Source organism: Barbus barbus (assembly GCF_936440315.1).
Source record: "Barbus barbus genome assembly, chromosome: 31".
NCBI classification, from domain to species: Eukaryota; Metazoa; Chordata; class Actinopteri; order Cypriniformes; family Cyprinidae; genus Barbus; species Barbus barbus.
Genome location: NC_136759.1, coordinates 12,668,662 through 12,682,068, shown reverse-complemented (window position 1 = coordinate 12,682,068; position 13,407 = coordinate 12,668,662). Strand labels below are relative to the sequence as shown.

The 13,407-nt window shown below is 41.6% G+C and overlaps 1 protein-coding gene across 2 annotated transcripts in view; it reads left to right on the top strand.

The window, feature by feature from the left end:
• LOC306851595 (BCAS3 microtubule associated cell migration factor-like) overlaps positions 1-13,407 on the top strand; it is a 242,230-nt gene that overhangs the window by 212,755 nt on the left and 16,068 nt on the right. For both annotated transcript variants that reach the window (XM_079387976.1, XM_079387977.1), the window contains exon 23: positions 11,136-11,303. In XM_079387976.1, the coding sequence (XP_079244102.1) occupies positions 11,136-11,303 (168 nt within the window). The remainder of the gene's footprint in view (positions 1-11,135; positions 11,304-13,407) is intronic.

Below are 13,407 nucleotides of genomic sequence, written 5' to 3'. Positions count from 1 at the left end.
AGAGGTCAATTTAGGCATCACAAAGTGTAATATATCCTGGTTTCATGTAGACTATTTATTTTTTAAGAGCGTAAAGTCCTTTGTATTTGTATATATTATGGATGTATTCCTGTAGTCAGACCAGATGTAACAGGAATGTTATATTTCAGATTTATTGCATGAACCTAATGCATACTGTATTTGTCCCTGTGTGCATCTTCATTGCTCTGAGGTATTAGAAGTATGTGTGTGTGAGACTGACAGAGAGAGTGAGAGTACAGGTGTGTGTTTGTGTTATGTGGGGATTAAGGCCATGTCCATCCGTCAACTGCAGGCTGGCAGTCTCAGGCGGTGCGTGGGCTCGGGTTTCCGCCGGCAACAGCGGTCTGATGGATGGGGTCTGCTGGGATGGGCGGTATTGTGATTAATGTGGATACTCACCCGTAGCGCCAGATTTTACGCTTCTCTCATAGATCTGAGAAAGACGTTCACATCCACACTCATGGTATGCTTTGACGACACCCTGTCTGTCTGTTTATCTGTCTGTCCGTCTGTCTGTCAGTCCGCCTGTCTGTCTTTGTCTGAGTCTGTCTATCGTTTGTTCATTTGGTAGTTTATTCATTTGTGGTTTGATAATTTGTTCGTTCGTTTAGTAGTTTGTTCATTTGTGATTTGATAGTTTGTTTGTTTGTTCATTTAGTAGTTTGTTTTTCGATAGTTTGTTCATACGTTTAGTAGTTTGTTTGTTTCTCCAGTTTGTTCATTCATTTAGTAGTTTGTTCATTTGTTTTTTGATAGTTTGTTTGTTCATTCGTTTAGTAGTTTGTTCATTTGTGGTTAGATTGTTTGTTTGTTCGTTTGTGGTTTGATAAATTGTTTGTTTAGTAGTTTGTTCATTTGTGGTTTGTTCATTTGTTTAGTAGTTTGCTCGTTTGTGGTTTGTTCTTTTATTTAGTAGTTTGTTCGTTTGTGGTTAGATTGTTTGCTTGTTCGTTCATTTAGTAGTTTTTTCATTTGTGGTTTGATAGTTTGTTTGTTCATTTAGTAGTTTGTTTTTTGATAGTTTGTTTGTTCATTCGTTTAGTAGTTTGTTCATTTGTGGTTAGATTGTTTGTTTGTTCGTTTGTGGTTCGATAGTTTGTTTGTTTAGTAGTTTGTTCATTTGTGGTTTGTTCATTTTTTTAGTAGTTTGTTCGTTTGTGGTTCGATAGTTTGCTTGTTCGTTCATTTAGAACTTTTTTCATTTGTGGTTTGATAGTTTGTTTGTTTGTGGTTCAATAGTTTGTTCATTTGATATTTTTTTTCATTTGTTTTTCACTAGTTAGTTTGTTCATTGGTTTGTTTGATGTTTGTTTGACCTATAAATCTTCAAACAAAGAGGCTTTTAAAACTTTTTTGCTAAAATTTTAAACAGGACTTTGTCAATCCTTTTACTTCATAAGCTTTGCTATTTTAGTTATAAATGTGTTATATTAATTTCTTTTCATTTCAGTTCATTTTAATTGTAATTCCTTACATTCAAATTGCTATTCTGCTGTTTATTTACATTTAAATTACGTTTAGTAAAAATTTAAAAGATTCTTAGTTCAATTCTGAATAGTGCACAAAAAAATTATTTTCTAGAAGACTTTGTTTTATTATCAGCTGAGTTGGAACGATTCATTTTACAAGTCTGAGCATAGTCCAAGTGACTGATTCTCTGAAATTTTCTACAAATATTGCAATTTGCCAACTGTGATTACTGTGAACTCTTGCCATGATGAAGGTTATTGACAAGAACAGCTTAAATATAAGTATCTGTGTCTGTTGTTGTTTTGAATAAGATTTGATTGTATTTTGGGTGCTGATTGTTGAGTCAAGCCCTGGCGTCATGTTTTGTTCGTGGATCGGTGCGGCCCCGTAGGGTTTGGCTCCGGCGAGCACGGGAGGGGCTCGATACGTTCCAGCCTGTCAGAGAAATGAATGCACTCAAGTAGCTGTGAAACACATTAGCTTCTCAGCATAAACAAGACGTCTGCCTCATTAAGTTACAGCATAATACAATACTCTTCCATATCAATTAGGCGTTCCTGCCACTTTGGCTGGTGGAAAACGGCTTCTTGCTCGTTCACTCTCCATCACTAGGCCACGTTCTGTTTACATGGACTCCATCAGTTTCATTTATTAGAAAAGCCTCGGGACACACCTAATATGCGATCACTGTTTAACTCGAAATCATATATTACGTTAATGTGCCGAACTCCAGCGTGAGTGGTGAAAGACTCGACCGTTCAACACTCGGATGTGTGTATGCAGTGTGTTTGTGTGCGTATGTGTGTGAACCCCACCGAACAAGGCCATGGGAGTGCGCTCTCTCGACTGAGCTGTCAGAGAGCGGGGCAGTTTGTCAGCAAACACACCCTGCAGGGTCTGCTCTGCGTCAAGTGTATAATTCTCCTTTAATCATTGCTAGGACCGCGACGCTCTTTATTATTAACGCAGTCCCGCAGCCCCCGATTCAAGGAACGGGAAAGGAGAAACACACAGCAGTGTTGTCCCAAGCGAGGTTGCACTCGTTTCTGCCCTCGTTTATTTCCTGGACGTCGAGCGAGAACCGCAGAGGCTGCAGTAGCCATGCTGTTCGCTAATGCTGATGTTTGATGTTGAGTTATGGGGTTCTGAGCGCTTCTGAGAGCAACTAATGAGAAGAGTGGCTTGAACTTGGAAATGGAGGTGGATGGGACGAGTTCAGCAACCCCACTCCTGCCTGGAATTGCTCTTAGGGAGAGTAAAGGGAGAAGTGGACCCTATATAAACCAGTTGGTTTGATACTGATGATGCCCTCACCAATCACAACATCACCCCTATTGCTTTAATCATCAATGCAATGGCTTTCTTCTGACATTAGCAAGATACACATAGTACCTGTGCACTCAATATCAGATGGGGGCTTGTAAAAGCGCCTGTATGTTTTTGCAATTAATTTAGTATATAAAACCTTACACAAACTTCATGATTTTGATTTCTAGTGCTGTATTTCAGGCCTCCTTTACATCTTAGCATTCTACTAAAGTAAGCAAGTTTTTTTAACCAAATTGACTTACATTCACTCCAACACTTCCATCAAAGTGGCATATGATTATTAGCAGTGTGAAACTTAATTGCATATGATATAATGCACATAGCTGTAATCTAATAATAAAATCACATTAGCATTGATATCTTCAAAAAATGTGGTCAAAAACTATTTCAAACCATCTAAAAATGTGTTTTTTCACATTAAATCACCACATTTGAAGTGACCAAGTGACCAAGATGGCGGCGCGAACACATCGCGAGGCTCAGCGTCTCACCAGTTTTTGCAATTTTGCAGTATTTTTCCTGCTCATCTCGGGTCTGTTCTCACTGAACAGCTTTGCCTTAACATCATACACCCGACAGGAGCTTTTGGATATCGGTCTGCACTTTTCCAACAATCTTATAACCAATCATCGACTCATCCGGGAGATCTCCAGAACACCCGAGGCAACGCACTCTACTCGGCCGGGCGGAAGTGCTCACAGGCGGCGCCGAGATCGTAAACAAAGGCAGGGGAAGCGTGGAGGACTAAGAGCTAAGCTAAAGCTAACACCGCACCGGCTCTCTTTACCCAGCATTTTCCTCGCTAATGTGCGGTCATTGGTGAACAAAATGGATGAGATACGACTTCGCATCACCCATAGTAAGAAACTTTTGGACTGCAATGTCATGGTTTTCACTGAAACATGGCTACATAGCGACATACCCAATAATGCTATTGATCTAACCGGACGCTACACGCTCCGAGCAGATAGAACGGCAGATGACTCCGGCAAGACCAGAGGCGGAGGATTGTGCATTTATGTAAACAAAGCTTGGTGTACGAACTCTGACATTGTTGGAAAACACTGCTCACCTAACCTAGAGTTTCTCATGGTTAAGTGTAGACCTTTCTATCTGCCGCGGGAGTTCACTTCCACCATCTGCAGCCTATATTCCCCCGGATGCTAATGCCAAGCTCGCTATGAACGAACTGCATGCGGCCATTAGTAAACAACAGACTGTACACCCGGAAGCTGCATTTATTGTTGCGGGTGATTTTAATCACTCCAACTTAAAAACAGTGCTCCCCAAATTCCATCAGCATGTCTCCTGCCACACTAGAGGAGAAAAAACTTTGGATCATGTTTACACAAACATCGCTGGAGTTTACATCGCGACTCCCCTCCCCCACCTCGGACAGTCTGATCACCTTTCTTTGTTTCTCACCCCCAAGTATTCACCCCTCATCAACCGTGTGAAGCCATCAGTGAAGACCATCAAAGTGTGGCCAATGGGAGCAGAGTCTGTACTTCAGGACAAGTTTCAACACACGGACTGGAGTATGTTTGCTTCTCAGGCTGCCAGTGGCTCTCACACGGACATTGACATCTATACCACCTCTGTACTGGACTACATCAATACCTCCATTGACAGTGTCACAACAGAGAAACAGATCACAACGTACCCTAATCAGAAGCCATGGATGAACAAGGAAGTGCGGCTCTTGCTGAAAGCCCGCAACACTGCTTTCAGATCAGATGACGCTCAGGCCTACAGCATATCCAGGGCTAACCTGAAGAGGGGCATCAAGAAGGCCAAGCACTGCTACAAGCTAAAGGTAGAGGAGCATTTTTCCAACTCTGACCCCCGGCGCATGTGGCAGGGCATCCAGGTCATCAGTGACTACAAGCCATGCAACTCCACTCCAACGGTCACAGACGTCTCCTTCCTTGATGAGCTAAATTACTTTTATGCTCGCTTTGACAACAACAACAAGGAGACAGCCACCAAGATCACACTCTCAGGAGACCATCAGACCCTCAAACTCACCTCCACAGATGTCTGCACAGCATTGAGCCGGATCAACGCATACAAGGCTGCTGGCCCCGACGGCATTCCTGGACGTGTGCTCAGGACATGTGCAGAGCAGCTCGCAGGGGTCTTCACAGACATTTTCAACCTGTCACGCACCCAAGCAACGGTGCCAACATGCTTTAAGTCCACATCCATTGTGCCAGTGCCGAAACACTCCTCCCCAACGTGCCTGAATGACTACCGCCCCGTAGCACTCACACCCATTGTTATGAAGTGCTTTGAGCGACTGGTCCTGGCACACCTCAAGAACTGCCTCCCACCCACACTGGACCCACACCAATTTGCCTATAGAAGCAATAGAAGCACTGAGGATGCAGTAGGCACAGTACTGCACTCTGTACTCACACACCTGGAAAACAACAACACATATGCACGGATATTGTTTGTTGATTTCAGCTCAGCATTCAACACCGTCATTCCCTCCAAGCTGACCACTAAACTTGGAGACTTGGGTGTTAACACCTTCCTTTGCAGCTGGATTATGGACTTTCTGACCAACAGACCTCAGCATGTTAGGTCAGGCCTCACCTGCTCCACCACCATCACACTCAACACCGGCGTACCACAGGGCTGTGTGCTGAGCCCATTTCTCTACTCCCTCTACACCCATAACTGCAGGCCTGTGCATGGATCCAACTCCATCATCAAGTTTGCTGACGACACCACAGTGATTGGCCTCATCAGAGACAACGATGAGACTGCCTACAGGGAGGAGGTACAGCACCTGGCTGCATGGTGTGCTGACAATAGCCTGCTCCTCAACGCCAGCAAGACAAAGGAACTGATTGTGGACTTCAGGAAGAAGAAAAGTGGAACGCATGACCCCATCCACATTAACGGGATGGTTGTTGAACGTGTCTCCAGCTTCAAGTTCCTGGGAACCCACATCTCGGAGGACCTGACCTGGACCACCAACACATCCAGCCTAGTCAAGAAGGCTCACCAACGCCTCTTCTTCCTTAGGACACTGAAGAAGAACCACCTGTCTCCAATCATCCAGCGGAACTTCTACCGGTGTGCAATTGAAAGCATCCTGACCAACTGCATCACAGTCTGGTATGGGAACTGCTCAGCTGCTGACCGCAAGGCACTACAGAGGGTGGTGAAAACCGCCCAACGCATCACAGGGACACCACTCCCTGCCATTGAGGACGTCCAGAGAAAACGCTGTTTACGTCGAGCTCGCGGCATTCTTAAGGACTCCTCTCACCCTGACCATAGACTGTTTAACTTACTGCCCTCTGGGAGGCGCTTCAGGAACCTCCGAACAAGGACAAGCAGACTCAGGAACAGCTTTTTCCCTACAGCTGTTTCCCTACTAAACTCTGCCCAATGATACCCCCCTCACACACCACTACAAACTCTTCACCCCTCCCCATCATTAAATCGATTAAAAAAAAACAACAAAAAAAAACAACCAATCTACACACTGAGTACTATGTACTGTAAATTTTTATTTCTATGCACTTTCAATGTTCATTGCACTAGTGTTTATATATCTTAATTTATAGCTTATTCATATCCATTTGTAATTATGTTCATAGTTTTTGCTCATAGTGTACATTTACTGCACAATCCATCTGTATAGTATGTTCATATCACCCATCTGTATATCATACTGATAGTATTTAAAAACTTGTAAATTATGTCCATAGTACTACTGCCTTATCTGTATATCTGTACATATGTAACATATTGTAGCCACTGTATATCCTGTACCTCTGCTTATTGCACTTCTGGTTAGATGCTAACTGCATTTCGTTGCCCTGTACCTTACATGTGCAATGACAATAAAGTTGAATCTAATCTAATCTAATCTAAAATGCATGTTAATGCAAGATGTAGTGGTTTTTGGCTTCCTGCTTGTGCCTTTTCTCCATCCCATCTCTCAGCGGAATGAATAAGTGTTTTGAAACCATATATAATTAAAGAAGGAGAATGCAAAGGGTAGAGCATGTGAATACATAAAAACATAGGCTTCTCTTAATCTATTAAAGGTGTTTGGGAGCCCAGGCAGGACTTTCTAATCCAGATAAGCTTAAAGGGTGCATTATGATCCACCGCTATGATAATTTCACAACCCTTTTGTGGAGGCACCAGGTGAGGTCATCATAACACTTAGCGGCATTATCGCGGATTTAACCCTGATTTTTGATCCTCCTCCTGCAGGAAGAGCCGTTTCACACCCATGGAGTGAATACAGGTGTTTTTATGAATAGGAGACACAATGTCTCTGAATACACTTTCACACTGACAATTTAAAGAGCCGCAGCCAGTGCCACACACGAAGCATTGCTCTCTTGGCTATTAAAGGTTTAAGGCTAATTGTCAGACGGTGCTCTGTTTTTCTAAGTTTGCCGACCTGGCTTTTGAGCAGGGCGGAGAGTACCGTGGCTGAGTGAGCTGGAATCCATTGTGTGAAAGAGAGCATAAAAGCCCGGTGAGGGTATTGATGGGATTACTCACACTCTCACAGCTAAAGAGCGAGAGTGAAAAGAGAGAGCGAGGGAGTAAATGATTTAAAAGGCAGTGTAATGTAATGAGGATGGGGGCCTTGGAGGTGAGGGAAAAGATTTCCTTATGGCCATCTATCTGACTGCTAATCCTCAGAGCTTACATCTACATTAACACTCACACATCGCCGCTAAACACTTCTGGCAGCTTTTGGGTCCGTATCGCTTTAGCTGTGGTGCACTCGTCTGCAGTGCTGTCAGTCTGTATACCGGCAGTACTTTAAAGTGGCCTCTGATTAAGAGCCAGTGAAAGCAGGGTACACACCAAGGAGCTGGAGGGCACGGAAATAAAGCCGGCCTGAGTGCCCAGTGTCGCTCTTATCTGGAGAGTTGGATGACTTGATCTCTTCAAAGAGGACACTCACTCGAGCAAGGCTATAATCAACTGATAATAAAGTTTACTTGACTAACTACAGGCCTCAAATGAATCTGGCCATGCTGCTTTCCCACTAAAGTTGCCACCAAAATTTTAGTAATCGATTTTATTAGTCGTTATTATTATTAGATATTAGTTATTAGTACAGTAGTTAGTTTATTAGTAGTTTCTTAGTATTTTATTTTGTTTTATTTTAACTTATTTTTTATTTTAATTTATCTTATTTTATTCAGCTTTTATTTTTAAGTAACTTTGATGATTTGCCACCAGATTTAGTAGTTTTTTTGTTTGTTTGTTTGTTTTTTCTTTTGTTTTAGTCAGCTTATATGTATTTATACATTTGTATTTTATTTTATTTTATTTAGTGCTGTCAAATGATTAATCGCGATTAATCGCATACAAAATAAAAGTTTTTGTTTGCACAATTTACATGTGTGTGTTGTGTATATTTATTATGTATATATAAATACACACACATACACTATATATTTTGAAAATATTTACATGTATTTACGTGTTTATATTTATAGTCATATAATTTATATTATAAATAAATATATTTAATATATAAACAACATATTTTTCTGAAATATATACGTGCATGTGTGTATTTATATATACATTGTAAATATACACAGGACACACGCATGTATTATGGAAACAAACAAATGTTTGACAGCACTCATTTTTATTTTATGTAATGTAATGTAATGTATCGGGTGATTTGCCACCAGATTTGTTTTGTTTTGTTTTTTGCTTTGCTTTTTGTTTTGATTTAGTCAGCTTTTATGTAGCTTTTGTGATTTGCCACCAACATTTTATTTTATTATTTTCTTTTCTTTTATTATTTTATTCAGTCAGCTTGTAATTAGTGCACACTGTGTTGATCATGTGGGCACTTCCTGTTCCTGATCCACCTCTCTCTCCCTATGATTTCCTGTCCTCCATCTAAGTGGCAGAAGGCCAGAAAAAGGTGGAGGTCTTCTCGGCAGGGGCAGTTCAAGCAGATGCCTTCTTGGACAAATGACAACCTGTGATTTACACACTGTCCATTTTCCACGAGAAGCCTGTTTGTTTTTAGATACAAGTGAGCAACATTACACAAGTCTAACACACTTTCCTGGGGATAATTGCTTGTTAGCTCAATTTCATTTATGGCCCCTTAATAAAACCTAATTGAATTAGCCCCACCTTTGCTGTTCTTTTAGGTGTTTACACTTCTCTGGTACCCCTTGTAGCCCAGAAACAGGATAATGTGTGTCCCCCGCATGCCTCAGTAAACCTGCCGTAACCCGAGGCTGTCAAGGTGAATGTTCTTTGAACTAAATAAAGAAAATCTCAAAAATGAGATAAGTAGCCCTGGGTTTGCCAGCAGCTAGGAGATGACTAACCCACATGGGTTTTATGATGATGAAAAAGTTTTTTCCCCCCTGCCTGTTAAATGTTAACATCACATCCTCATACCTCAGTGGTTCAGACAGGATTTCCAAGTGAAGAATCAAAAGCGAGAGGAACACGAAAGGATCCACGTGGATCCGCTCAGGTCTTTTGTCTCACCCAGAACCTGCGGCAGGCCTTTTATTATTGAATTGGTGAGGCTGAGCTCTGACGGGTGTGAATAATGCGGAATGTGGGCTGTGGCGGCTGTCAGCCAGTCTGATGAAGAGATCTTCCCTATTGGTGGGGATGAACTTCTGACCCCACATCTTCTGTGCTGTTCATCTTCAGCTGTTGGGCTGCTTTAAAATAATGCTCACAGAAGTACAGCCTCCTAAACTTGTTTAAAACGTTCAGGAGTTTGATGATGAAAAAAATTACTGACCCCAAACTTTTGAACAGGTATAGTGTATATCGGCTACATTATATAGAGATTATTATCATTATTATTACTTTAAAAATCAGAAAATTAAATATATATAGTGTATGTATTGATTCCATTTCCTTTCGTTGGTCATTTTAATTCATATAGTTTATTTTTTAAGCAAATTTTTGTGTTCAAATTTATTATTATTTTATTAATTTGATTTGATTGAAAGTTGATTTCTGTACTAATTTTTTGATATTATAAAATGTCAAAATCCCATAAAAGACCAAAGTGCTGTTCAGTGTGTACTTTAGTATCTTTACCCCCGGTTTCACAGACAAGGCTTAAACCTAGTCCCAGACTAAAATGTAAGTCTGAGCTGTTTCAACTGAAAGAAACTTGCACTGACTGATCTTAAAATATATCAGTGCCTTTGTTTTGTCTCAAAAAGCTCATAGTAATGTTTTTTTCTAAGCACATTTATAAAAATTATTTAATGTCCTAATTGAACTGTGTCCTAATCCTGGCTTAGTCTAAGCCCTGTCTGTGAAACCGGGCCTTAGTATTTTAGAGCTGTTGATTGTGGGCGGCAGGTACGGTTGCCACTCCCACTTTGCCTGCAGGAAGTTGCTTTGATGGCAGGCCTGTTGACTTGGGCGAATTCAGTGCTTTGAGGAGTCAATGGCAGACACAGGACAAACAGCTTTTTATGAAGTGGTATGAAGTTATCTGCTGTCTGTGAGTCTGGCCGGGCTGGTGTTTTACAGCAGATAACGGCAGGCCTCTTGCCTCCCTATCAGGGCTGTGCCACCGGCCGCCCGCACTCCTCTCTCGCCCACGCATTAGCGCCTGTCAGAGGCCTCGAGTGTGGCTGAGGGTTTGCAGGGAAGGCCAGACATGGCCAGATAGCCGTTGGCCTGCAGATCAAAGGGTCTCCCTACAGGTCGTTCAGATAAAGCAGCTGTATTTCATGCGACAGGTATCTATAACAGAAAGACGCCACTGTCTGAAATGCAGCATCACGGGAGACAGACAAACTGCGCTTCCTTAACACCCCCCTCCTTATGCAATATCTCTTTTATTGGCCTAGGCGCTTATTGCTGGAAAAAAATGAGCCCAGTGTTTTTGTTTGAAGTCATATTGGCCCACAGTGGTGTTTTTCAGGGTTCAGTCATTTCCTCTTTGCTATCCCAGTCAGAGGAAGGCAGGGGGGGTCGGACGGGGCTTGAACTGCTATGTGTGCCAGATGAAACACAGATAGCTGTTTATGACCTCCGAGTTACACCAGCGTAGCCTTAGACACTTTTCAGGTTCATTATGTATTATGACTTCAATGAGACTTACAGAAGTGAAACATTTTCAGTAGAACAAGTCAGTACAGTGTGGTTTTGGTATGATCGTCGTCATAAAATTTGATAAGCAACAATAAATAAAGGACAGAAAAAATAGCAGTTTGCAGTGATAAAATGTACTCGTAATGAGCTATAATGCATTGTGAATCAAAATCGTGGTTTGAACTGTTGTTCTTCTCTGTTTTTTTCACTGGCAGGCATGTTTGACCGCAGCGTCACCCTGCTGGAGGTGTGTGGCAGCTGGCCTGAGAGTTTCGGACTGCGTCACATGTCCTCTGTGGAAGCCACGGAAGAGGGCCTGAAGGAGAGGCTGGCAGATGCAATGTCAGAGTCGCCCAGCAGAGACATTGTGGGCTCTGGGACAGGTGAGCGCAATCCCTGTCATTAATGGTATTATGCACATTTTATAGGCAATGGATAACATTAGATCAGATAACATTAAAAGCAACAGTTAATGTCACAGATTTAAAAGGATGTTCTCACAAAAATCAGTTTTGTTTTTGCAAATTTAAATGTTTTGGTCCATATAATGAAAGTCGTTGGGGCCCAGAACAACACTGGACTCCACTGAATTTCTTTCTATGGACATATTTATTTTATGTGATGTTCAAAAATAGAATATGTATTGATAACTCTGTATCCTAAGATAAAAAGGTATAAAACTGTCACTGGGGTGTTACCCTTTCAAAAAGTACTAACATGCACTTTAGATGCTGAAATGCATTTTTAGAGTACTAATACGTACCATTTAAGGGTGAATAAGGTACGAAGATGTACCTTTTAGCTTTTGTACCTTAGGGTACCCCCTATTGCCAACTTTGTAACTTTTTTTCTGAGAGTGTATAGAAAAAAATTATTATTTTTTCTTTTTTTGTTAAAGACCTGCCAAAAGAACTTCAGTCAAGTTTGTTTTTCTCATTAGTAGCTCATTAAGCTCAAAAGTAAACTAACTCCCTCAGAAGTTAATATGGTAAACCCTATTTTGTTCGATTTGCTCTTGCTAATTCCTCCAGTGACCAGGGGAATCAGTTATGTCTCCTCAGTCCTGTTTGAATTACACAGAGATAAGAATACGTCCTGGCATATTTACGTGATTTCTCTTACAGATCTTGGAAAAGACACATTTCAGAGGTTTTACAATAACAAATTAGGTCATTCGCATTGAGGCGGCCGAGCGAAGTGAAATGAGGGGGGAAATTGCCACTCTTGACAATCCAAATGTTTAACTCATTTAGGAAGCTGCTGCTCTCCGGCCCTCCCCCTCATCTGAACAAGACTTTCTTTGATATCTGGAGAAGATGGAGGTTGGATCCTGGGCGCTGCTGCTTGGAGCAACGAGGTCACAAGGCCCTAATGCATTTAGCATCGACTGGCCCTCTCTCGTAGCGCGTCTATTAGGCACTAATTTGATTTGTACCTATTCATTTGCAGTCCCTGCAGCAGCACCGAGTTGGCCCTCTCCATAATTGGTTCTGTCTCTATTTTTGCATCATTAGATTAAGCCCAACTCTTGGACACTTGTAGTCTGCGCTTGTCCGTCCATTTATACAGCCTAATGTAACACAAAATTCATTACTGATCACATTACTCTCAACTTTTGGCCCCATAGGCTGGCGTATGAATGTAACGTTAAGCATCTCCTGAAGCAGGAAACCCAGAGTACGGACGAAAAATGGATTGCGGCGAGAGGCTCTAAATAAACAGCACGGTGGCTGGGGACAGGGTGCTGGAGCCTCTGATGAGCGCTAGCTATCCGTTATGTCAGTCTGTGTCTTTTTCACCCAGACGTCCGGCTGCAGTTAAGAATCGGTGCCAGACTTTAAGAGTTCGAGCCATTCCCATTTGGGTCTTTATTGAAGGTACCGACTAATGTGGCAGTAAGTGCTGAGAGTAACGGCCGAATATTGGTAATTATCCTATAGTCATCCAGAGTACACTCTTCATTTCTTGTCATGGGATGTGTCTGGGTTGTGTCTAGACGGTAACTGGTGTTCTGTGAAAAGTCTTGCAAGATTCATATGTTCATATGATAGATAGATAGATAGATAGATAGATAGATAGATAGATAGATAGATAGATAGATAGATAGATAGATAGATAGATAGATAGATAGATGGATGGATAGATAGATAGATAGATAGATAGATAGATAGATAGATAGATAGATAGATAGATAGATAGATAGATAGATAGATAGATACTGTGTGAAATAGGTAAATAATATTTATTTATTTATTTTCCCACAATAACTCTTTTGGGCTCTAAACTCCATGGACCCCAATTTCAGCCTCTTTTCTAGTGTGTAAGTGCCATCATTTTATTCTTAGACTTTTCACAGATCGAAGTATGCCATCTAAACATGACTTTACTGCTGGTGTGGGATTTATCTGATCGGTAGTAAAGCAGCGTGGGATTGTGTCGTTGAGCTGTGGGTGAGCCAGTGCATCTGCGTATGTAATACCTGAGCAG